The sequence below is a fragment of the Bombus vancouverensis genome, chromosome 1, assembly GCF_051014615.1.
Source record: "Bombus vancouverensis nearcticus chromosome 1, iyBomVanc1_principal, whole genome shotgun sequence".
Lineage (NCBI taxonomy): Eukaryota > Metazoa > Arthropoda > Insecta > Hymenoptera > Apidae > Bombus > Bombus vancouverensis.
This window is the reverse complement of record NC_134911.1, coordinates 7,127,424-7,152,503: the sequence shown is the minus strand read 5'-3', so window position 1 is coordinate 7,152,503 and position 25,080 is coordinate 7,127,424. Positions and strand designations below refer to the sequence as shown.

Here is a 25,080-nt window from a genome sequence, read left to right as displayed (position 1 = left end):
TTTATGAGACACGAAACTGGTACGTATATATGTTTTTGTAACTTTTTATACTAGTCTTATAAAAAGTATTACGATAAATGAGAGGAAGTAGTATGACACACGAAGACACCGTTTTAACCATATCTCATATTGGAACTATTAGGTTATGGTTACACTGGATACGTGTTCTGGCGAATGTAACATCTGAACAAATGCATATACTCGTAAGAATTTATATAGGGTGGCCCACAAAATACGGGATTCACTTTAGGAATTGCTGGTACACCAGAAAACAATAAAAAAATGTTCATAGAAATGTGTGTATCTTCTATAAAGTGAATAAAAAAATGATAGAAACTCGTTGTATTTCACAAATAAGACCAAATAGAATATACATTTATATGAACTTTTTCACTATTTTCAGCTATACAATCAATTCTTGAAATGATTCCCTCATACTGCAAAATACCCTGTATATTTAATTGCTTTGAAGTATTTGTCAGAACACATATCCACTGTAACCATAACTTCCTGTTACTTACAGAATGAGTGCTTGGGCTTTCAATAAAGCGACGCTACCGCCGCGAAAAACAACGACTAGTATAGGGGTCGTCTTGACTTTATCCTGCCATTGAATCTCGCAAGTAGGCGCAATTTGGGGTTCGACGGGCTCCTACCGACGCGTTGCGAGGCAATTCGTCGACGTAAGAGCGCGCCCTGTTCGTAAACCTACTCCCTCTCTGCCTCGCACACGCTGCAAACGTCAATCGGATCTATAGAAAGGTAGCCCATTTGCTCGAGTTACGAGCGTGCGTTAAACTGATGGAAGCTCTTCTTTTCCATAGGCGAAGGACTTATACGACGGTCAAGGCGGCCGGAATATGGCCGGATTAAAGCTCGCGAAATAAAGCAACGACCTCTGAGAGGGAAGAAGATTGAAAGAGAAAGAGAAGGGCAAATCGACGTTCCAGAGATGACCGAGCAATTTAACGGCGAAACATGGTCGTGGAAAGGAAGGTCGCCACTCTCGCTCGGTCGTTAATACGAATTTTAATCGCTCGTCGTAAAGAGATCGCGCGTGCAACTATAACGCGTTCGAACGTTTTCAAAGGTGGAAGGGGGGGGGACATTCGCGCGTTCGGGCAATAAAGATGCTTTTATTAAATCTTGTTCTCTGTTCATGGTCGATACTCCGTCCCGTCTTATCTGCCTCCCCCGCTTTTGTTCCTACGCCGCACTAAAAACCTCGATGGTTTACTTTACGACATACTGTTCGTCCTCTGTCCCTTTATGGTGATCGTGACTATTCGTGACGACTGAAAGGACAGTGCCAATGTATCCTATGCCCGGTGAAATCGTTTCCGTCGTATGACGCGTACTCACCCGCCGGCGGATTTAGACGTGAACGGACGTTCTTTAATATCAAACTGGTTTGTTTAATGACCCTGTACTTACTTCTTTTTTACCATACCGTTATGCGGCACCGACGCGATCGTAACAGTACATAGTATTGTAAAACGACGGCAAGGCGAGGTGTCACTCGTTTCACCGCGGAAATATTATTTCAACTTGACAAGCGTTTCAATGAAAATCTTGTCTTACTGGCTGGTTCCCTTGTACGTGTCGTGCTAACGTGACAGTTATCGACGGATCACATGTTCGCAAGAATCTTATTAGATATAGTTACCTATATATTCTTTGCTTATGATAATTTTTGGTTTTCGTGCTGTTATTTGTGTAATCTTCGTGTTTCAATGACTGTAACCTATCATATATTGCTTGGAACTATACAGATACAAAAAGGTTGATACTCTTCACTCGAAAACGACTTGGACTTCGATCAATAAAATTAAATTCACTTACCCTATTTTAGAGAGCTTCGGCTAATGATAATCACTCGACGTTTGTCCTCCTCTTATATTTCATATTCAGAATCACCAAACACAATACGCTCCACAAAGGGAGAGGTTAGGATAACTGACAGCGATGAACTTTCGAACAATACTAATGATATTCCACTATGAGGAGCATCTTTCAATAACAAGTACACTACTCCAACGCAGCATTCGCGACGATGGTAACCGACAGTTAGACGAAGTTTATTGAAATAATCGAGCGGTTAACAAAATACATTAACACTAAAGCCGAAATAATACATACATAGAGAGCCGCCATTACGTTTCTTTAGATACAAATCTTATAACTACATATAACGTTCATACAACTATGTATAGGACATATGTATATCATATAATAATTTTGAATGAAAATTTAGAAAACAGAATTATCTCAATTTTTTAGAGATATCAATGGTATTTATATGTTTAATAGATTATGTATTCCTTATACACAAAATGCAAAATAAATAAACTATCTAAATTAAATACTCATTATAATATATAGAAATAAAATAAATCTCTATTTACGTTAAGTACTTAGATTTACTACTACTGTATGTATAAATGTACAGCAAATACAATACGTACATAAGTACGTAATCTAATGACCAATCATAAAGTATATGAATAGGTAAGACAAGAAATATTAGTCTCGTAAAAGATTCATTAAAAAGATGAGTGAAACAAAATTGGTTTCTGGATCTAAAAATTCACTATCGCGCGAGTGTTAAGGAGGATTCGCTTCGAGAAATCTCCTAAAGATGGTACGACCGTGCGAACGACAAAGTGGTCGAGGGGAGGGGGAGGAGGCGGTGAAGCAAGAAAAGCCAACGACTATTTGTCCGTTAAAGCAAGGCTAACAGGCGCGACTTAACGTGAATTATTAAGCGTTTGCAGTTCACGCGTCGCGTGTTCGCCCAGACTGACTGAGCAAGATAAAGCGACAGGCGAAGAGACGCGAATCAGTATATGTATTATGTATATGTAAGTATATACCGGAAGGCTTGGTGCCGCCAGCGAAGCCGATTAATCGCCTCGAGGAACCAGTTTGTCGGAAATAAAATCTGCCCGGTGGAATCGTTGCTTGACCATAAGACGTCAACGTGCCGGCCTTCTTGTTTTAAAAGTGTGCCCTGCAGGGGCGCGTCGACACCATCGACGCGCTTCGCCCGGTGCATCCTCTATGCTGGCGTATCATCGCTATCATCGGGGCTTCCCCCGATCGTGCATGCCACTCGCGTGTCCGATCGAAAGGGATTCGTCGTCTATAAGGCACTTTAGACCGGCCAATTTTACGTTCAACTATTCGCTACTCTCGTGACTTGCTCACTTTCGTAACTGATAAATAGGCACGTCAAACTGTGTTCTTTTTATTTTTCTTATATCTTATTTTGGCAATTTGCAAAAAGAATATTTGATTTCCATTTTAAAATATCAACCAAACTTTTTATTTTTGCGTATGTTTTTATGAAAGTAATAATGCATATTATTGCAAAATTGTATATTTTTATAGAAATAATTTGTATCTTCTATATACGTAGTATTCGCGCTATTTGTCCTCAGTAATCTCTATTGTTAGCGGTAAAACTGTGAAAAATAGAGACACTGAATACTATTGTAGGTTATTTTGCAATTTTTCAACACAACCAATAAAGATAAAGGAATTGATATATAAATATTACTAAAAAGTGATTTCGAATCATGTTACTAAAACGAAGGAAAACGCAGATACTGACGATTGGTGAGACACGTTTGAGATTACAGCGAGACAAATACATATAGGTAAACAGCAATCGGGCGATATCTACAAACAATAGGTGAAACGATCTGTAGAAAATTGTCCTTCGAAGCAGACGTTTCGTCATCGTCTCCTTTATATGTACGTGCCTTTCTATGTACGGAAACGTGAAACGCGTACCTTTACGCTCGCGAATATACATATCTGGGTGCGCTTTGTCGTTGGTGTATTTCAAACGCTAAAATAAACGCTTACGCCGCGGAAACATATCGTTGCTCCTATAAAAATGCCACCATAATCTCGCGAGAGTCCGGCCTCCTATCGAACATGCGTCTCACGCTAAACTCGATCGGTTACACGCACGACTTTCGCAGTAGCTCATTCTTTCGACTGTACTCTCTCCAAGGATCTTGCGAAAACAGTCTCACGAGATAAATAATCGTGCTAACTAACTTGTATAGAAGTACATACATATACCGGATCGTTAATCATACGAAACATGACCTCTATTGGAGATGAAAAAAATTTTTCATTACGGTAATAAGTTTCATAAGAATAGTCGCGATAGTCATGCTACAGCGACGATAATTAATTGGCAATTGCATCAAATGAAATTAGAAGTAAAACCGTGGAGTACCTATATGTGAGGAACTTTAATCGAGTAAATCAAAGTCTGTGATGTAATCATTGGAATATTTTTCTTAGGTTATGTAGAGATATCGCTGAGAAAGGATTAGGTTAGGATATGCACGTAGGAAATGGCAGCCAATTTAGATTTGTGCTTTTTACTATATCTCTTCGTGTGGGAGAAATTGTATAGAAGGAAGGTAGAAAGAACATAATTCGATTATTATATCTGTTAAGTAGTTCACGTAATCTATTTCAGAGTTTTTATTTTCTATTGTCACATCAAATTTGTTTTTTGTTTACAGTGTGTTTAAGGGAACTGTATAAAAACATTTATACGCTATATAAAACATTTTCTGTGAAACACTTTGCAATGCGCATTGTCTCACTGCGCATAAGTTAATGCTAGATCATCATATATATCGGCACCGCGATCGCAATTTCGACGATTCGCAAATAGAATAATTCATAAATATAGTTAGTTGATATTCCCCATACAACTTTTACAAGAATTTTTACAAAAAAAACGAACAGTATTCGTTTACCCACAATGTTTCCACACTGTCCAAAATTTTCGTTTGTCCACCTTTCATAAGAAGGTTATCATCAAATGAAGATTTTAAAATATTTTACATCGGCGCTCCTCGAACATTTTCGTTGATTTTTAAATTGGGATGTAATTGTCCACGGTATTTTTTAATTTTCATTTAATAGTAACCTTTTTTTCATGGGTGGAAAAACGAAAAATATAATTGGACAAATGTGGACAAACCGTAGACAAACGAATGCTATTTGGTTTGTGTAGAACTGGGCACTTGGAGGTGCCAACTTCACTCAGTTCATAAATAGTAAGTTTCAGGGAACTAGCGATTGACTGGCCATGCGTCTCCCAAAGAAAACTATCATGATCGGAAAGTAGAGAGTTCTACGCGAACGGATATACCGATCGGATAAATGTAGATCGTAGATAACCGGGCGGCGCGCGACCGGCCGCCGGCCGTCTCGTTTACGCCGACTATCACGAATTACTGTCGCACACTTTTCGCGCAGCAGATTGATCGTTTATTATGTTTGACGTTGGGTTTTATGGAACATATCGCTGATAAACTTGTTTCTACTTTTTTTTCTTAATATTGGTATTTCTACATTGCCAATGAGTAAAAATCGAACACTGCAACATGTATAAGATTTGATCTAATATCTGAAAATATTTCTTAATTTACACCTGTCATGTCGTTCGCATTAAAATGCGGCTTTCTCAGGTTGTTCCTTAATCGCCAAATAGTATAAAAGTATCTATATCTTTTTACTGCTGGTGTTAAGTATTTTTCCAGTTATAGTAATTTAGAAAACAAAAATACAAGAATGTTATATAAAATAAACAAATAATAAATAAAGAATTGAGTGATAGTATGGAAAATTGTATTATTTTTTGTGGGACTAGCGCCATGTTTAAGTAGTTGATGTATGTCTGTAAACCTTTTGCTGTTACCTTAGTAACGGCTATACAGCATAAATATTTAGTCTAGTAGTATGATTATACCTATTTGGTTTTTTCCATACTTCTTAAGAATCATCCGATCCTAGTACTGCATATTAAATTTCTTTTCATCACAGAGGATACCATTATGCCAAAATCCAATAAGTTTCAATACATACTTATTTTTTAGCAAGATCTAGTCTGTTTCTTCTCTTCACAATTACGTTATCTTCGTATACACATACATATAGCTATGAATAATTCCGTGACTCACTATACTCGTTGCATTTTAAACAGATCAGATCGCACAAGTTGCTTATCAAGTCAAAAACCAGTGTTATAGGTTAAGTTGAGATATTGTATGACAAAACACGTTCGCGTTTTCCACGAAGTATTTTTATCAACTGAAAAGGTGTTCGACGTAACGTCAAATCTTTGTCATGTTGACTTCCACGATAGTCATGCAGTGACTAAAAAATTTTCATGAGTTACATAAATGAAAGATAAAAAGTGGGCAAATATAATACAATGTTTTGCAGAAATTAAATCTTACAGTATATGGTATTTCAATTTATTGTGGCTTCCAAGACGAAATATATGTAATTCGTGTGGCAGTCAACACGTTAAAGAACGAAAAAAAAGAAAAACAAAAAGACGTAATCTTTATACAGTCAGCAGTGAGTCGTATGGAGATGTATTTAAATTATTCGCGACACAAGGCGTGCCCCTCGAAGGGAATAATACGAGTGTGTATTGGAGGGAAGATCCAGCCTCTTAATGACACGGACTAGATGTTATCTGCACAGTGGACATAAACAATCGTGTTGTACAAACTCACCACCAGTTGGCCTGCGCGCCGTTTTGCCACGCGATGAACAGCAATGGTACGAGTAAGAAGGTCGTGACGACGGGCCGCATCTTCAATTTCGATTCGAAGTTAAAGCGTGGTGGACACTGGCTGGTTCGTTCGTTGGTTCAATGGTAAAAAAAAGAAAAGACAAGGTCGTCCGTCGTTTCAGCCACGCATTCTTACGAGCGTCGATATCGATCGAGGATTCGCATCGGCAGTCGATCCCGAGGCTGACAGATCGAGATCGAACGTCGTCCGTGATCCGATTCGATCGTTGTTCCAGACGTAGTTCGAGAACGCGACGGCTTTCTCTTTATTTCTTTCTTTTCTCTTCCTTTTAACTGTGTTTCTTACATGTTTCCCGGCTCGTATATATCACTGATCTCGTGACAAATACGATAAATGATCAAAAAATATACTACTTTTTATGTCCCGACACGCACTCTTTGACCACACAATACCGCGAGACGAACCGCGAATTTTGAATTAAGTCGAGTTTCGCAGCGCGCGAAATGTTTTACAGATGGTAAGAGAGCACGAATAATGCGAGAATTTGTATTATATCGTATATAAATGTTAATGTAACTGAAGTAAAAGTTAAAAATTCGCGAATCGTGCTGCGCGAAGAATATAAGAGGCTCCTCTTGGAAATGCGAAGCGAAGACGAACGCGATGACACTCCATGCACGTTCGCGTACGTACTGTGGCTGCTAGTCACGAGGAAAAGGGCAACGGGGCTCTCTCGATGGGCGGAACCTCCGGTCACTTACTGCCGCGCGATTGGCTGTATCGCGGAAGTCCCCCCACCGAGGCTCCACTCGCGTTAATTAAGCATTTCGGCACTCCGTCCCGACTCCGAGGTTCGCGCGTAAGCTCGCTCGCTCGCGATTCGTTCGCCAACCCCGTCTGTTTCCGTGACTTTACTCGGAAACTCCGGAAACACAGCCACTAAAATATTTTCATAATAGAAAAATGAAACGTTGGGACAGCGGCGTGAGTAATTTTATGTTATCGCGATTCTTCTAGATCTCAGAGTGTAAACTGCGGTACGAATTGATGAAAATCGATTTGATTTCGTTGCGATAATCGAACTGTATTTTGTATGTATATATAGTAATAAGGAAAGTTAACTTACACACGTAAGTTAGTTAATGTTATTGTGAAACCTTACGAGTCATAAATTATAAATTGTTGGAATATTTATACAAATTCATATTTTGATGATCGGAATTAAAAAATTATAACCTAAATATATAAAACTTTGTCTTATTCTTTAAGTAAAATATACATTTTTGCAGCTTCGAATGACTGCTCCGTTGTAAATATGTATATGATAAATCTGCAATATAGTCATTAATATTTATAAACTCTTTTGTATAGCAATTAAATCTAATTTCCAAAGTAGATAGAATGTAGTAGAATATAAATTACAATTCATCTGGTTATCCTGTCTAATGTAAAATTCCAAAAAAGAATTTATAACCTACAACTTGATATTTGTAGATTCATTAATATTATTAATTGCTGAATAATTGTTAAATAGCTTTCAAAAGAAATCACTTCTTCTAACATAAGATATACATATGTATAAAACAAGTAACTGAAATCGAGAATTTTCAAGCAAATACTACACATGCTTACCTACATATGTTGCGTGTATTTTACATCGTTTCGTGTCGTGCCGTGTTATGTTTGTTATGTTAGAGTTGTTAGACATTTACGATCGGTGGAATTCTTAGAATGTATCCAATATGTGTATATGTATATATATACTATCATGTTATACAGTTATGTGTAATGAAAATATGTACATCTATACCGTGACCTATAATATTGCAGGCTTAAAAAATTACGTGTTGAAGTTAATGCATGTTATTAATATACTGTTTGGTTTATGTTTTTAGAACTTTATTTTACATTCTGTATCATTCACTTGTTTATAATAAACGTAAACTTCATGCGAAAATAAATATTTCAGTCATCAAACAGATGTCTTAACGAAAACATTCTATTAACCTCACATTCACGAAAAGTCAACTAAAGTAAAATGGTGTCACTTGTCACTTCTTTATTGTTTGGGCTACACGTATCCTTTTATCTACTTTTCAACTATTGATTTATTTCAATCGGCTGCCAATTCGATACGTAAATATTGATCGATGAAATAAACGTCTTATTTGTTTCTATTCAGAATCTAAATAACTACTATTGAAACTTGTTTTTGTTCGAGGATCGTATTTATATTGGAAATCTGTGAATTCTATTTGAAATAAGTCAAGTACTGTAATACATTATCACGAAATATATTTGCTATTAATTTGATGTACGTTTTATTACTGCCATTTGTAAAGTAAAATGGACAGTTGTACACTATTATTACACAATTATCTAATTATAGTTGAGTGAAATGAAGTGAACTAATTAAGTGGAAGTTTCGGATTTCAACATAATGATAACTTATTATAATTTTTTCAGGAAAAAGAATTTTTGAGAACTATGCATTTTAGTTAACCTTTCTCGTGTGTTTCTCTTGAACGACATTTTACAACTACATATATAAAATAACTATAATTATCGCGATAACAGCATATTATACGTAAAACGTGTTGATTAATATCAGTACTTTTTAAGATGTTAAATGTAAAGTTATATAAAATTTAAAATATGCTTTTATAATGTTTTCCTTTTAATAGATCCTTTATGATTAATTTAAATGCAAAAAGAACATTGGAAGGGGCAGTGTTTTCTTCTAGATAGGTCTCCACTGTCTAGATAATTGCTCATGTACCTTTTGCTTGCTCTGTCGATCACTGTCAATCTTTCATTAAAATTTTTATTTTTAATAATGTTACTGTGGTATGTTTTAATACAAAATATCGTTTACAAAGAATGTTACAATATGAAATTAAATTATATACGCTCCGATTATCTCGATTTTTGTTCCATTTATCATCGATGTTGGAAAATACCTACAGTCGATCAATAGTTCTGTTATCATCAGTACTAATACCAGATATTGTTGAAAAGTTCGCCATAATAAATCTTAGAGGGTGTAAGAAACACTCTTATTTCTTCTGAGGTTGGCATTTAAGAACATGAGATACGAAGTTCCATTCATTAACTAAGGACAAGATAGACCTGACGTTAAATGGGACTCCATAATTCACATTCTGATATACAGACCTTAAAAAAAAATCAGAGTAACTTCACGCCGCGATACTTGTAATTATAAGTCCGTTTGAACTATATGCTTGAACACGCTCCGTTTATTCACACAAAACTTCAGTTCAGTACTGGATTAAATAAACTTATGATCATTAAACTCATTTATCTGACCGTGAAATCTATTATATTAGATTCTTATATTCTTATATTATATTATTCTTATACTAGAAAGTAAAACAGAGTTGTGCATTAGAAAACATGTTTTAATAATTAATTGTTGAGCAATAGTGTATATTTAAAATTAAATTAAACAGACTTATAATTTGTTAAAATATATTACCACGGGTGGCAAAAATCACAGATCTAGTAAAAAAATTTCGAGAAATCTGTAACCATTATAAATTCAAACATTATATATATATATGTATAAGTAAATTCTGTTCTCTTCGGGATGGGTGTACATTCTTTACAAGTGGTCAATTTCATGTTTATATATTGCAATACAACTATTTTTGTCACAAAATAGCATTGAATAGGTCAACAATAGGTTAACACAATCCTAAGTACCAAAGAAGTGTAAATTTAGTTCCAGCTCGTAAAAAATATAAAAGTAATAAACGTGGTTATTGTAACAAATTGTTAAAGGTGGTAAGTTAGAATAAAAACTAACAAGTTATTTAATTTGATTGTGTTATAATGAAAAAACCTCTCTTCATGACATTAGTAAACACCACGCATAGTCAAGAGACGACTAACCTTTCGGAACACCGTTAACGGTATGTTATCGAGTATATAAGGAACATTCGATTTGCGCGCGAACTCATTTTTCCTTGAACTTTCGCATTGTGAAGTTCGAAACAGAGCTTTTGCTTACTTATTAATGGTTTAATTATTAATTTCTAATATTTACACTATTATTTTATCATACTTAAGCTATTAATTCATAACATTAAACTTATTAATTTATAACAACTAAACTATTAATATATGACATTAAACTGATAATTTATAAAAATTAAGCTATTAATTTATAACATTAAAGTCATTAATTTATAACATGTTAACTATCAATTTATAACAATTATTTAATTACATTATGATAATTTAATATTAATTTACAACAATTGCCCATTCATTGTTAAGAATCCCACTATTAATTTACCATCAATTTGTAACAAATGAATTAATGATTTATTTTATTTTATTTAACATGAACCAAACCTTTGAAACCTTTTAAATAATCCTTTATTTTTAAATTCATTTTTTAATTTTCAATACAATACTTAATTTTTCATTTAATTAATTCATATAAAGTCAGAGCCAATACAAAGTGTAACTATTAAGTGTCTATGAATGGAATGTAACTCTCCATGCCCGCACAAAACCAAGGAATCAAACCATATTCATAGGTTTGAGGAAGCAAATGCAATCAAATCGAATGTAACGCAATGAGATTTTGTCATCCATTCATGCGTATTACATTTGGTAAGTCGAGCTCAATGTTCAAATATGATTATTTGAGTCCACATACGAGTTAACTCCCTGGAGTTCTATCACATTCATGCACATTTCAATAATATTTCAAAATTATTTCAAAATATTTTTTCCGAGATCCATTTTAGGATTTTATTTTTGTTTTAATGAATCTAAATTTATTGTCATGACTTATAGCATTCTCTGGTTTCGAAAACAATTATTCGTAAAATTACTGGAGAAACAAATATAATACGGTTAAATATTCTTAACAATTTTCTAAGGGCTATATCCTATACCCTTTAACAAATTAGATATTAAATTATAATTAATAATAACTTTTGTTGCGATTATAGCATATCCTGTTCTATATCTTATTTATAATTTCATGCAAGACTTTAATTCTAATTCAAACTAGTACTGTACTAAACCGATAACGTCGCATGCGACATAAAAATGCGTATGGGGAATCAAGCGACTATCAAGATGAGAAACTCAAAAGAGCATTGAATGTCATGTGTTTGTGATTGATGATTACACATTACACAGTTAGCAATAGTTATAATATGTACATATTTAATCTTAACCAACACCGCTATTAATGTTGCAACACAAACAAAAATTTATCTTTCGACGATGGTAAGGAAAAAGAGAAAATTATTAACATGTATTATTATTTTTAACAAAATGAATTTTATTTTGCATGGAAACAAAAAATGATTGTTTCTTAATCTACGCACAGGTACTACAGTCATGTAGTGTTCATGTTATAATTGTAATATACAATATATAATACTAAAATTACATAAATATACAAGGCACATATACCTGCAACTTCTGATTATATCACATATACTTAATTAACTTGACATGTATTACTTATAGAGTAACGATTTATCAGAGATTTTGGATTGTATGTGACAATTAGACGATCATTAATGGTATCCTATATATAAAACTAGAGATATGATTTTCTTGGTATTAAAACAGTTTGTACAATTATACAGTTGTGAATTCTGTTTGGCTCTGTGAAGGATTGTGATATAAACCAGCCATGGATTCTTGCAAGGCTCTTAAGCATGCAACATGTGCTTTAAATCCACCTGCCCTTTCTGCTGAGGATTCAACGCGTACATGAGAGACGTATCCACGAGCTTGCAATTCTCTCCAACTAGGAGGTGTTGGGCCATCTGTCCCTTGTCTAATAGGAGTATAACAATACAGAGGACCTTCTTCGATCTTTGGTATGGGCATGTAACTCTGACCTCCCTGATTAGTAAATTTAATTCCTGTACTAAATTGAGTGACTTTAGCAGGTGCTGCTTTCTGTTCCTTCTTAGATGCTTGTATGACAGAGGCAAATGTCTCTACAATGCTCTTTGCATTTCCTTCTGAAAATGTAAGCTCATCTATTAATGCTTCCTTTTCACGGATCTTTTTCTTTTTAGCTTCAATTTCTTCTTTAGCTATTTCCAATCTTCTTTCTTCCTCTTTCTGCTTCTCTAACTCGATCATCTCTTCCAGTTCATATTCGTTTCTACCAATCTTAGATTTACTTTTTGTTATTTGATCTTTGTTGTCTCTTTTGTACTGTTCTATTTTCTTATTTGTTTCTACTACGTCAATATTATTAGCCAAGTTATATATTAATGTCTCAATTTCTTCTAAGTAATCATTGTATTCTCTTAACGTTGCAAAGTCCTCCTCCTTCTTGTTAAAGTCTCTAAGAATTCTTTTCCTGATGTTTACTTCCTTTTCTACCATAGGGTCCTCGAATAATTGGACACGGAAATTCGCTCTTCTCAGAGGAATTTTACATTCAGGACATGAGCCAGAACCTACAAAGATTATATGATAAGATTCTCTTAACGATTACTAACCTCAAAGATACTAACCTTTCAGAAATAACAAATCCACGCAGCTTTCACACAACGTGTGACCGCAAACGTTCACCATCATTTTTAATGATGGATTTCGATATTTGGTAGTTTTGCATCTTGGGCAAGCTTGATCATCCATTTTTACGAGGTACGAAAAACAAGTACGTAAACTTGTAGGAACCACAGTTTGCTTTCGCAGACTGATCGATCGGTTAAAGAGTAAAAAAATTCACATTCCGACGTATGACATAATTTTTAAATTCTAATCAATTGAATCACTCCGTATAGCTAAAGATCCAAAATACGATAACATTTTTATATTTGGATGTCCTGGCAAAGGATTCGTAATATTGTCATTCCGTGACTTAACCTATAAAACTTGAAATTTCACATTACTACCATCTTGAAATTTGAAACTCGAACCACAATCGATATTGTAACATCGAATAATGAAGCTTCTACTATCGAAATCATTGATATCGAAAATGTTCATAACCACACAAACTAAATGCTTATTAAGCATAATATATAGTATTTCCATAAATTAATTGTCATATATAATTCATCAATTAACTGATTACAATGCAACGTTACGATTTAGTAACGAGTCTATAATGTTACAAATGTAAGATACAAATTCTATTATAGCGCTAAATAATTGTTTATATCATCATTTTTAAAGAAATGTTTGTATCAGATCGAAGAATAATTTCAATGTAATTCGAGGAATTATAGCTGTATTTCTCCGTTTTTATTCTTTGCTCTTAAGCGCCTAAACCGTAAATAAATTAGAAGATAAACTTATCGGAAAAACGTGCACTGCATGTTTTATCATCGACTGAATCTGCGCTTTTTCCACTACTTTCGATCATCGCGTACTGTTACGTGATTACCGAGGCAAAAAGAAGAAAGAAAAGAGGGAAAGAAATCTCTCACGAAGAGAGAAAACTCAAGTCGAATCCCTTGATACCAAAGCTGTACGTCTTTTGTGCGTTTCACTTCTAACGATTTAGGGCATCGATTTCTCTTTCAATTCCATCGTGTAAATTATACATTAAAAAGCAGCAGAAAAGGGACGCGATGCATGTCCATTATACTCGACAGAACAAAAGGGGGTGGTGTGCTTTGGTACTTCCTAAAGCTTCTCCTTGTTTCTTCTTTCCAACGACTGATACTACAAACGCCCATTATTCAACCTCTTCTTGTAAAACCATCTTGACGTTCAGTGAAAAATGTGCAACGACGTTCCTTAAGTAAACGTAGATATACCCAACATCTGTCCCGCTAACACGAAATATCCGAGATTAGCCAGAATCTTGTTCCATGGAAGATTTCCTAAAGTGAGCACCCTATCTCAGTCTTTTCTCGTCCCAAGCAGATTCACATAATGTCTTTTTTGAACGGCAAATTTTCTCGAGATTTACGCGTATCGTTTGTATCTATACGTATATATATCTGTATATCATGTATCTAACATAATTGTATCCAACATACTTGTATCTATAACACGCTATATGATATTTACATATTTAAAGGATTGACGTTTCAATTATTAAATTTGAATAAATACAACAGAAATATAATTAATAGGTTTTCATTAATTGTTTATTAAATGTAATAAATGACAAAATTCAAAAATCCGAAAATGACGAAAAGTGATTTCGATTTCTTTTGAAAATTTATTTATCAAACGTACGTTCAAAGAGGTCATGGTAATACATTGATAGTCGCAAACACCGCATAAACGACAAATATTTTGGCATTTTTAAAGCGAGCATTACGATGAGTATAGTACGATATTCGATAGCCAGGTCCGAGCAATTTCAACGGTCAAAAACATTCGAGGAAACAGCCTCGTTTTGTTTACTGTCTTTCATACGGACCGCGATCGAAGCGATAAGCTCGATCCAGCCCGTTTACGTGGAAAACGATGCAAAAGACTGACTCCTCTCTCTCTCTCTCTCCTCTTTTACCTTTCTCTCTTTTACTCTTACTTTGCGTTGCGCTGCATGAAATTTGTTACGGTGCATAACGTGTGTTGGTGCGTGTGACACGTGTACGACAATGACGACGACGAGGACGACGATCGGTCCAGTATGGAATTCGATTCTTGACTAGGGATGCTGCACGCTCACCCCGTTATGCATCGTTGTGTGCGTGCCTGTAATAGAACTAAAGGGATACGCTTGCGCCGGACGATGTCTACCCCATCTTCCCGTTGACTTCGGGTGAGGGAAAGCGGGGCGTGTGCAAGGACAGATGGCAGGGCGTCTCTCCCGGGCCGTGTCGCATGCACTGTCAGTTTCGCTCGGATACTCGTACACGAGTTTTATCGTGCTCTGTCTACGCTCGCCGCGCTCCTCGTTCAACGTACCAAACTCACTAAGGAGAGAAGATCCATCCGCGCACACGCTTCAGACGCATACTCCTCTTTTTCCAATTCGTTCGACAACACGGTCCATGAATCAGAAGAATTAGATCATCTACTTTACGTTAATCGTTCGCTTCGTTTAATAACGAAATACGAGTAGAACGTGAGATTACACCTAGACTTCTCTGTTTTTTCCACCGCCCGTTGCTACGTACAGAAGAATGAAAATCAGTTGAGATCGTTCGATTTGCATAGTAGAATATATATTATAAGAACACGGTGTACAAGTCGTCGAATGAATATCCCTTTCTTTTAGTTGTTTTTGTTCGTCAATTTCAAAGAACGCGAAGAAGTAAAAAAGAGAGGTTTTGTTCATCTATGTACCGTTGGTCAATTAAGTAGTTCACGGATAAAGACACGTTCCAGCGGGAAGAGAGAAGCACTAGTGTCACGTAAGTGGGAGTGAGACGGACTATTATGGGGAAGAAGTATCGGGGGCGATTTCTATGCATGCCAACGCGTAGATCTCGAATAGCGGAGACATAATGGCGACATTCAGTGAAAAACTAAAGGAAAATCGGATGCTTATCGATTCGTATCTCTTTTCACGAGTTTGATCTCTACACTAGTCTTTGTATCGCGAAATGCTGTATCGAACGCTCGACTTTGGATTATTGCACCATACCAGGGAGAAGATTAAAGCATCGCGGATGGGATGGATCGGTTCGATGGAAATAATTGATAAGTGAAAGTCTGGTCTCGAGGAAGAGTGATCGCGGAGAACGCGAAAACTCCTTTATCTCCCACTATCTCGTCTCGTATAAACCTCGTATTACTATTCCATTCCTTTTCCTTTTTCCCATACATCTCGCCGGTTGAAACAAAGATTGTGGTGGATTTTTTTGAAAAACGCGACGGTTCTATCAAGCGACATCGTGGATCGAATATGAGAGAGAGAAACAAAAAATGAAGAGTTTATTTTTTACTCTGGGTCTATTGTTTTCGGGTAAGTGGAAATTCATCAGCCACGTGTTTAACTGTTCAAGGCGGATTGTTTTTTGAATCGGTTTGCGTAATCGTAGTTTGCCCGAACAATGATGCTTTTTAAAACGATTTAACTGAATTTTCACCCCGCCACTCAACCTCGCCGCCGTGGTTTGAAAAGAATTTCTCTTTGAAAAATTGTTTAGATTGAAAATAATGGGTAATGAGAAAAAGAGGTAATTTCTCGTGTGTATACCCTGCTGATTGCAAGCGGTATGAAACGGGGCGAATAAAGCACGCCGTTTCAAGTACAACGAATACGAATATAATCGCGGTTACACGAGCAACGACGGGTACCGCGATGAAAATATTGGGAACATTCGTTATAATAACGCGACGGCTGCTGCTGCTACTCGGGGTGCGATATATTTTTCCACGGGGATACGCACAAAAGAGAGAAAAGTGACAGAACGGGTTGCCAGCGATAGTTCACTGCCACGTATTATGAGATAAAGTAGTTTCTGAAACTGCTGCGTTGAAACTTTACCGAGTTACTTTAATACTTTATGACGAAACGTAGGCAAGGTCTATGTCCGAAACCGAAAATAGGAGATGCACGTATATGTGTACGTGCAGATATACATATGTACGTATGTATTATATACGTGGCCTTTTACCGCGTACCACTTCGGGACACGTTAAAATGATTTCTTGCCACTTCTGGCCCGTATATCGTACACGCCTCCTCTGGCGCGTACGAGAGTTCCGCGGTAAACACGAGGAGTTAACAAAATTCCGATAACGAATGACGAAACGTGGCGAACATTTCCTCTTTTCTCTATTCTACTCGCGATTTCCGGCCTTATAGCGGTTCGCGGTGCAGCGAAGCACGGGAAATAATCTTTCGGGTCAAAGAACAATCCACCGCAATCTGGAGATTGAAGCGAGCCCATTGAAAGCTGCTTTTCTCTGCATTTATATGTGTTTGTTTCTATGTATGTGTTTGTGTGTGTGCGTGTATATATATATATATATAAATATATAATCTTTACATGTACGCGCGCGAGGTTGTTTTGGTTTTGTTCCGTGTATGTTTCTTCTTAAAGTGCAAAGACTTGCCCGGAGCACATCCGATTCCGAGATGCACGAGAATCGGGCACTGGAACCACTCGACCGTGGACCTTACTTTGACATCTCAGCGTCACGGAATGTCACCGCGTTGGTTGGCAAAACGGCCACCCTCACCTGTCGAGTACGGAATCTGGGCGATCGTACGGTAGGTAATCTCTCCTCTATTAAAGATGCGAGTCACGTGGTCTCTGTCCGCGAACGAGATTATCGGCTGTCAGCAACGGATAGAAATTCGATAATTCGCGGAGATTTTTCTCTTCGTAATTACTTTCGCTTGGAAACGTTAATGGGATGGCAACAGCAGCGCCTTTCAAGCTCAGGTATATGTGTTCGATGGAGTTAATGACGATTTTCAAAGAGAGTATAATGCGGTTGTGTTTCTGAAAGAGAGAAAAAAGCGAAAGAATCGGTCTGGTATATACTGCATAATGTGGCGAAATGTACAATTTAAGTTCGGCCATTAGACGGTTACGGCATAACGGAGTCGAAGTTAGCTATCGCGATACAGATAGGTACAAGAACGAAGTTTCCTATTTCTTTTCTATCGTTCGTTTTTCCGTTACCTATAGTTCCCCTATTTACCGGAGAAATTTAAGTAAAACAGAAAGCTTTTGCTTTTTCATAATATGCACGGCCGAGCAGTTTTTATTTCGCGCACCCTCCACTCCTTCCACCTATCCCGTCTCCTTTAATCCCTGTCCGTGCTTGCTCTTCAACCTTTCTTTCGCGAAGCACCGATAACGCTGTACAAAGTGCACTTTGTTTTCAAAAAAGTTTTTTTTTCTCTCTCTCTTCGTCTCTTTTTTTTTCGTTCTACCTTTTATTCTTTCTATGCTGTTGCTGGGGTCACGCAAGTCAGAAATCTCTCATTAGAGAAGAAAGGATATTATGGTATACCGAAAAAAGCACTGTCGACTTAACAGGCATAGCGAGAGCACGCGAAGAGATCACGTGTCGTGCGGTAAATGCACATATCAGGGTTCCATCAAGCTACTTATGGGATCCGGTGCATAATTCATCGCGGTACACGCGCGTGTCCTTTTCGAAAGTCTACTGCTCAGTCTGCCGTTTCAAGCGAACGCTATAATTCTCATGCAAACCCAGCCAGCCCATCTTCAGTCAGCTTTAATTGCAAGTAACGTTTTAAGCTCTACTTGAATTTTAAATAGCTACTGGTTAATCACAATCGGTCAGAATACTATGGGCAAGGTCTTGAGTAAGTGCGTTTTATAAAAGCCTAACAAGGTGGCGTTTCATCCGTCTCCGTATATATAGCCAGGACCCACGGTTATCCGTCACGACTTTTTCGTTAATATTCTTTTGTGCGATGACGACGCGATGTACCGATTATCGGTATGTCCTAAATACTAATTTGTAGTCTATTTAGAAGCACACAAGAGCGCGCGCGCATGCCAGGGAAACGTGGTTTAACGAGCCAGAACAACAAATGGCATTAAACCATCAGCGTGCAATCAATGACGATCGCTGAAGGCGTGAAGTACGAACGTTTTACTCTGACTCTATGAGTGTGAGAGAGAGGGAGAGAGAGAGAGAGAGAGAGAGGGAGAGAGGGACAGAGAGAGACAGGGAGAGACGGACAGACAGAGAGTCTATACATCGAATGATGCATATTCAACGATTTTCATGTACATATATATACACATGCATATCGGATCGCATTTTGTTCCGGTATGTGCGTCGTATACGTGAGACCCACACAGACAAAAAGTTTGTCATGTAGCGGATAACGTTAATAATTATTTAGTCGACAACAATCGGTGTGTCCAACTGATGCAAATTGATGTTTGTGAATATATCAGGACGCGTTACAGGAGCATTAATTACAGTTATCTACGCTGTCGTTGTTGTCCTGGCAACATCACATTTCTTACGGTGCGCACGTGTACACACACCTGTGATACGTGTCATCGGCGCAGGATTCCCATCGAGCGGTTTTTACGCGTCAGATAATATGAGAATCAGAGGGATACGTTACACAGTTTTTTGAACATTCCCTGAAAAATACGGTACAGTAAATCTCTATGATTGTCCGCGTTTCCTTTTTTTTCTCTTTCCTCACCCCTGGTTGGAGGAAAACTCTATTGTTCGAATTAACATCGATACGCGTATTAGCCACGGCTTAAAAAAACATTCCTCGGTTATTCGATGGAAAAGTCAACAAATAATCGGTATATACGACTATCTCTCGGTAGCCGATAGAGAATATTATTTAAACGGACCGCCGCTTATCGGATATCAGAGATGGAATCAATTTCCAGCAGTTATTCATGCGAATTGATAGTTAAACGCAAGTGTTCGATTTCAACTTTAAATAGTTTCACACGCAAAATTACACGTCGATGGTCGTTTTATTATTCAACGGCATCTACTTACACGTGATAGCACCGCTGGCCACCATTGATCCGCTTTCAAGTCTGCTTTATGTTCACCTTATGAGATTTGTGCTTACTACGTGTTTTGATCCCTTCTATGCTACAACACGTGTATACGTGTATATATATATATGGCATATACCTGTCCTGTATGTAGGTTTCCTGGGTAAGGCACAGGGATATCCATCTTTTAACTGTTGGCGTTGAAACGTATACATCCGACCAAAGATTCGTGGCATCACACTTTCCCAGAACCGAAGACTGGACGCTCCAAGTGAAATATCCTCAGCGTCGTGATTCCGGGATCTACGAGTGTCAAGTGTCAACGACACCACCGATCGGCCATTCGATGCATCTCTCCGTCGTCGGTAAGTTCACATCTATGCTGTTCTTTACTCTTCATTCGTGTGTTTGTGTTTCGCAATCTTCCCGTCGCATCAGCCTGTCTCTCTTGTTTCGTCACCGGATACTCGTTAATTTCATTTCAGTCGAACGGCTATCGAATGGACGACCAACGTGTCCATAAGCAATTGTACAATTTGCCGCGTGCAATCAAGCGTAGCTATAGAGAATTTTTTCGCAATTTTGACTTTACTGTGAATTTCAATTAAACAGTTGTCTTTTTCCTCGTCAATTGTACGTGTAGCCAATTTGTGTGCACAGCATCGCCGCGTGAATTTCACCTTATGAAAGAGGAACATAGTGTATGTTTTATATATTCCCTTCCTCATTGGCCGGTTTAGTTTCACATCGTTCTTTTCTTGTTTATTTTTGTTCGATTCGAAGAGAAATTATTACGTATGGTGAGTCATATTTTCCTTTATTTTCTATTGTCCAGAACCTGTCACGTCGATCGTTGGAGAACCAGAGATGTTCATAAACAAGGACAGCACCATGAATCTCACTTGCGTGGTACGTCACAGCCCCGAACCACCGACCGCCATTTATTGGACCCATGACCACGAGGTATTGCATTTTTGATATATGACTGTATATACGTGTGTATACATTGTGTGTGTGTGCGCGTGTGTGTGTTGCGCAAATCATTTTATGCCCGTTCGTATAAATTATCGCAGAAAAAGAAAGAGCCGAAAGTAGGGCGAGCAGAACGTTATTGATCACCATTAACGTGAGACACGGATAAACGTATATAACTTTAATCCCGATCGCAAGAACACGGAGTCGTGTCTTTTTTCATATTTTCTGTTACCTATATCGGTATAGTAGTATCCGATAACAATAACAGGGGAATCCTGTTAAAATCAGATCAATTAATGGGAACGACGTTCAACGTGTAATTTTAATAAATTCAATTTCATATTAGCAGAAAAATTCCCAAGTCATATAGAAACTACGAAACGATAACGGGATAAAATATAGGATGCGATGACGGGAGAAGAGGGCGAAAACAGAATTTTCTACGCTAGGTACAGTGAATTACGAAACATTGTTCGCACGACGCAAGATCGGAGTCAGAAGTGGTCATATCGGCCACTTAATTATGTAATTTTTTCTAACTAGGTTAAAGGAATATTTGAGGGAACCACCTGCCTCCAGAAGCAAGGTTAATTTTCCCAACCGCCACGTTTCCATTTTTTTCTTTTCCTTTCTTTTTCCTCTCCCTCCCCTCCCCCCACTTTCTTTCATACTCGTTTCTCTCTCTGTTCTCGTTTTTTTAATTTCCTCCCTGCTAACGAGTATCCTTTTATACACGTATTACCAACGAGGCGAGCGAATTCCCGCGAATAGACTCGAAATTATTCAAATTGTAGTTTACGAAATGAATTATTCAATTATTTCCCGAAGAAGCGGTCGCCACGCTCCACGGCATACGGAACGAGAACCGCGGCTTTCGTCCGTGTCTTTACAAATTTACGCTCTCACTGAATTTTGATCGCGTTGGAATTCCCGAAAACTCCTTTTCCTCGCTACTATCGTCGTCCTCGTTCATTTTTACGGGAAAGTTTCCTTACCCTGTTCTGGAACTGTATTCCGAATCAAATAGTATTCAATTACGAAACGATTCTTTCTCTTTTGCAGTCCCCCGGTATCTTGTATGTATCATTGATATTCAATTAGCGGTAGCCCGTTTTATTATTCATTTCATTACCAGGTCTAGCCTCTTAATCAACTTCTACACCCTTATCTCTAACAACTCCGGTATCTTAGAGTGGATTCTTCGCTTGAAGGCAATGAATAAAACTATCTCACCAATTCGTCTACCTAATTCCTCCGTCTCAATACTTTTCGTTCGCTTCTCTCTTTCTCTTCATTTTCACTTTTTTCTTCTTTTTCCCTCAAATCCTTTTGCACATACACCCCTCTTTGTTTCCAACCTTTTCTACATTCCTTTTTACAATTCCACCTCGTTCCTCTCTTTTCTTCTTCTCTTCCTCTCTTCCTCTATCTCTTGAACTTCCTCCTGTTTCCCCTCCTATACACATCTGCCTCGTCCATCCTTTTCCCACCCAACGAAGCATTGTCTTTTCCGTCCATCCTTCTTAAGAGTGTCAGTTCTCTCTGGCAGCTGGCTCTTTGTGTACCACCGCGTCTGTCTTTACAATTCGCAGGCTTTTCCACTGTCTTTCACTCATTTTTACTCTCGTTCCTCTTCCTCATGCCCATTATCTCTGTCACCTTCCATGCAACAGAGCACGCCCACTTTCCCGCTCTATCCTTCGGCCCGGTATACGCAATTTTCCATCGTCCCTCCAACTGCTGTCCCCTACCCCCTACCCCACTTACCTCCTGTCCTCTCGTTTTCATCTTTTCTATCCCATCGTTCTCCTCCCCCTCTCCTCTCTTCATTCGCGTCCACGCTCTTCATCCGTGTTCTCACTCTTTATCCCCACCATTACTACTCTAGCGTTCTCTACCTACCCTATCGACTTTACAGTGCTCAATGTCTCCCTTTTTCTCTCATATACTGTCCTTTCTTCGTCATTCTACCAACTCGTCCCTCCCCTACACGCCACCACTCCTCTTCACCGTTATTTATCTCGCCTATTCCCCCTTCAAACAGGCTGCTTCTGGTGTATCAGTTCTCGTCCCTCTTCCACGCATATCCCTCTCGTTCAACGCCAGACAGTGTGTCAACACCTGCACTACACACACTATGGTCTTCGTGTTGCCTTTCTTCCCTTTTTTCTTCCCCTTGCTTTCTTCTTCGCTTTTTTTTCAATTTCCTTCTTCTTTTAACTCTTCGATTTGGATTAGGTTTATCCCTCCCTTGTAATTTGATGTTTTATTTGTTTTATTTATTTCGTTAGAGTAGATTTCTATTCACGTGACTCTGTTGGTGGGTTGTACATATGTGATGTGTTGTAACATATGTGAACTTAGATTATATTGTGTAGCAAATTAGCCCTGTTGTTATTACATGTATTGTTGTAAATATAGAAACGAGACGAATTTATGTTATTAACCAACATAATTGAAGTTCGTATAACAGACGTTCACGTTAGTGTGCATGAGTTCAACTGCCAGCAGTTAGCTTAACCTATTAGCTGAGTTTAACGAGAAATGGCTATAATCAAAACATTAAGAATGAATTAAATGGATCGAGTTTCACCTTTGTAAATCTATTTTTCAAATTTTCAGCTGGAATCTCAACGCAGTATAATATACAAATATACTATATCGTATGTAAGGCAGTTATTACGTATGAGAGGTTAGGAATCCGTTTCACGAATTAAATGATCTTCTCTGATTAATAGGTTAATTATTAAAATTTCCTTCAAATAAATAAAGGTTTTTTTCATCTATCTTGCGACTCTTTTGATTGTATATTTGTTTTAGTATTTTACGTTGTTACTTCTTGAGTTGTCAATAGAGTACACTAGTGATGAATATTCGTGGTCGTTGTAGGTGTTTCAAGGGAGGTAGCATTGTTTGAGGAGGGATTGTGAGTTTTGCAAGTTCGGTTTGGAGAAGTTTGCGATGGGATTAACTGCATGATTGTGTCGACGCTGTTTCTGTCGCGTGGGCCGTACTAGTCGTACATGCACCACGGCAGAGCGTGGATGGATATCTGGATTTAAAATCTTTTGCAAAATGGCGCATTGCTATAGAGATATTAAGAATTGTTGATTTATATAGGGACTTGGCGATTAGGTATCTTTCTCTTATTCATAAAGGTTATTCTATACTAAGATTCTGGTGGACATAAATTTATCGTTAGCAACAATGAAACAGATACTATTCACGTCATTGTATTGTATCGTTTGGTAGAAATGTAAAAAAATCAGTTATAATTATTAAAAAGTAGCGTTCAATGTAGCAGTCAAACACACGCAAATAAAATTCTATTCTTTAACAATTATAATTAACTTTTGTATATCGTATCTATACGTGTGAAAATATTATTACTATAGCAGTTAAATATACAAAGGACACGAAAATTAAAGACTTTCAAATATTATGATATTATTTTTGGTTAATGTTTTAATATCTTGAGTTTTCGTATTTTTTATACTTTTAACTGCAATAGTAATATTTTGTGACATATACATCTATATTTACAATGAGATATCGCATATTTTTCGACCTGGCGAGAAGGCAGTATCCAATTTTTAAAAATAAACGTAACAGGTGAGATATTTCTTTATTTAAACAGTCAAATTTTTTAATAATTTCGCTGTACAGATTTATGTGTCACAAGAATCACTAAATTTTCATTAAAACAGTTATTTTTTATTTACTATTTTCACAGTTGCAAAGATATCTTGATCGAATCGTAAAATATGTGTATACGAATTTGTAGGAGATGTTTTCTCTTTGAAGCATTTAAAAGTAGCATGAAAATAGGAAAAAACGTGGAGCTGCGCGGCGAAAACGGGAAGTCACGAAGAATCAGTCCCGCGGGCGTTAACCAGACTTCCGGCGTAATTAATTTCCGATCGATGAGAAAGTTAGCGGAAGATTTAATGTTCCTAGAGTTATTACATTCCTTCCAAACTCTTCACCGGAAGTATAAGTATATCCCTTGGGAGGAAAATCCCTTCAAAACGATTTCTCTAATTATATCCTTTATCGAAGGTCACAGAAGTACAACGCCTTTCATAAATCGCCAAACATTTACCAGGTTTAATCTATTAAGACATATCTATTGA

The 25,080-nt window shown here is 37.3% G+C and overlaps 3 protein-coding genes across 13 annotated transcripts in view; 1 reads left to right on the top strand and 2 right to left on the bottom strand.

Moving 5' to 3' along the window:
- LOC117160584 (protein Wnt-4) overlaps positions 1-7,283 on the bottom strand; it is a 77,591-nt gene extending 70,308 nt beyond the window's left edge. The window contains exon 1 of the mRNA XM_033341427.2: positions 6,561-7,283. Within this exon, the coding sequence (XP_033197318.1) occupies positions 6,561-6,640 (80 nt within the window). The 5' untranslated portion in view covers positions 6,641-7,283. The remainder of the gene's footprint in view (positions 1-6,560) is intronic.
- A 4,597-nt stretch (positions 7,284-11,880) lies between these two features.
- Mat1 (CDK-activating kinase assembly factor) lies at positions 11,881-13,514 on the bottom strand. The gene is made up of 2 exons (XM_033341606.2): positions 13,106-13,514; positions 11,881-13,048 (listed from the first exon to the last, which is right to left on the bottom strand). Exons 1-2 carry the CDS (start codon positions 13,227-13,229, stop codon positions 12,210-12,212), a joined length of 963 nt encoding a protein of 320 aa, XP_033197497.1. The 5' UTR covers positions 13,230-13,514; the 3' UTR covers positions 11,881-12,209.
- Positions 13,515-15,381: 1,867 nt separating this feature from the next.
- The window catches only part of LOC117160681 (neurotrimin), a 60,473-nt gene continuing 50,774 nt past the window's right edge, over positions 15,382-25,080 (top strand). For 10 of the 11 annotated variants that reach the window (XM_076617093.1, XM_076617085.1, XM_076617065.1 and 7 more), the window contains exons 1-4: positions 15,382-16,467; positions 17,552-17,721; positions 20,127-20,337; positions 20,808-20,935. In XM_076617093.1, the coding sequence (XP_076473208.1) occupies positions 16,428-16,467; positions 17,552-17,721; positions 20,127-20,337; positions 20,808-20,935 (549 nt within the window). In that variant the 5' untranslated portion in view covers positions 15,382-16,427. The remainder of the gene's footprint in view (positions 16,468-17,551; positions 17,722-20,126; positions 20,338-20,807; positions 20,936-25,080) is intronic. The other variant, XM_076617059.1, reaches the window with a different exon arrangement.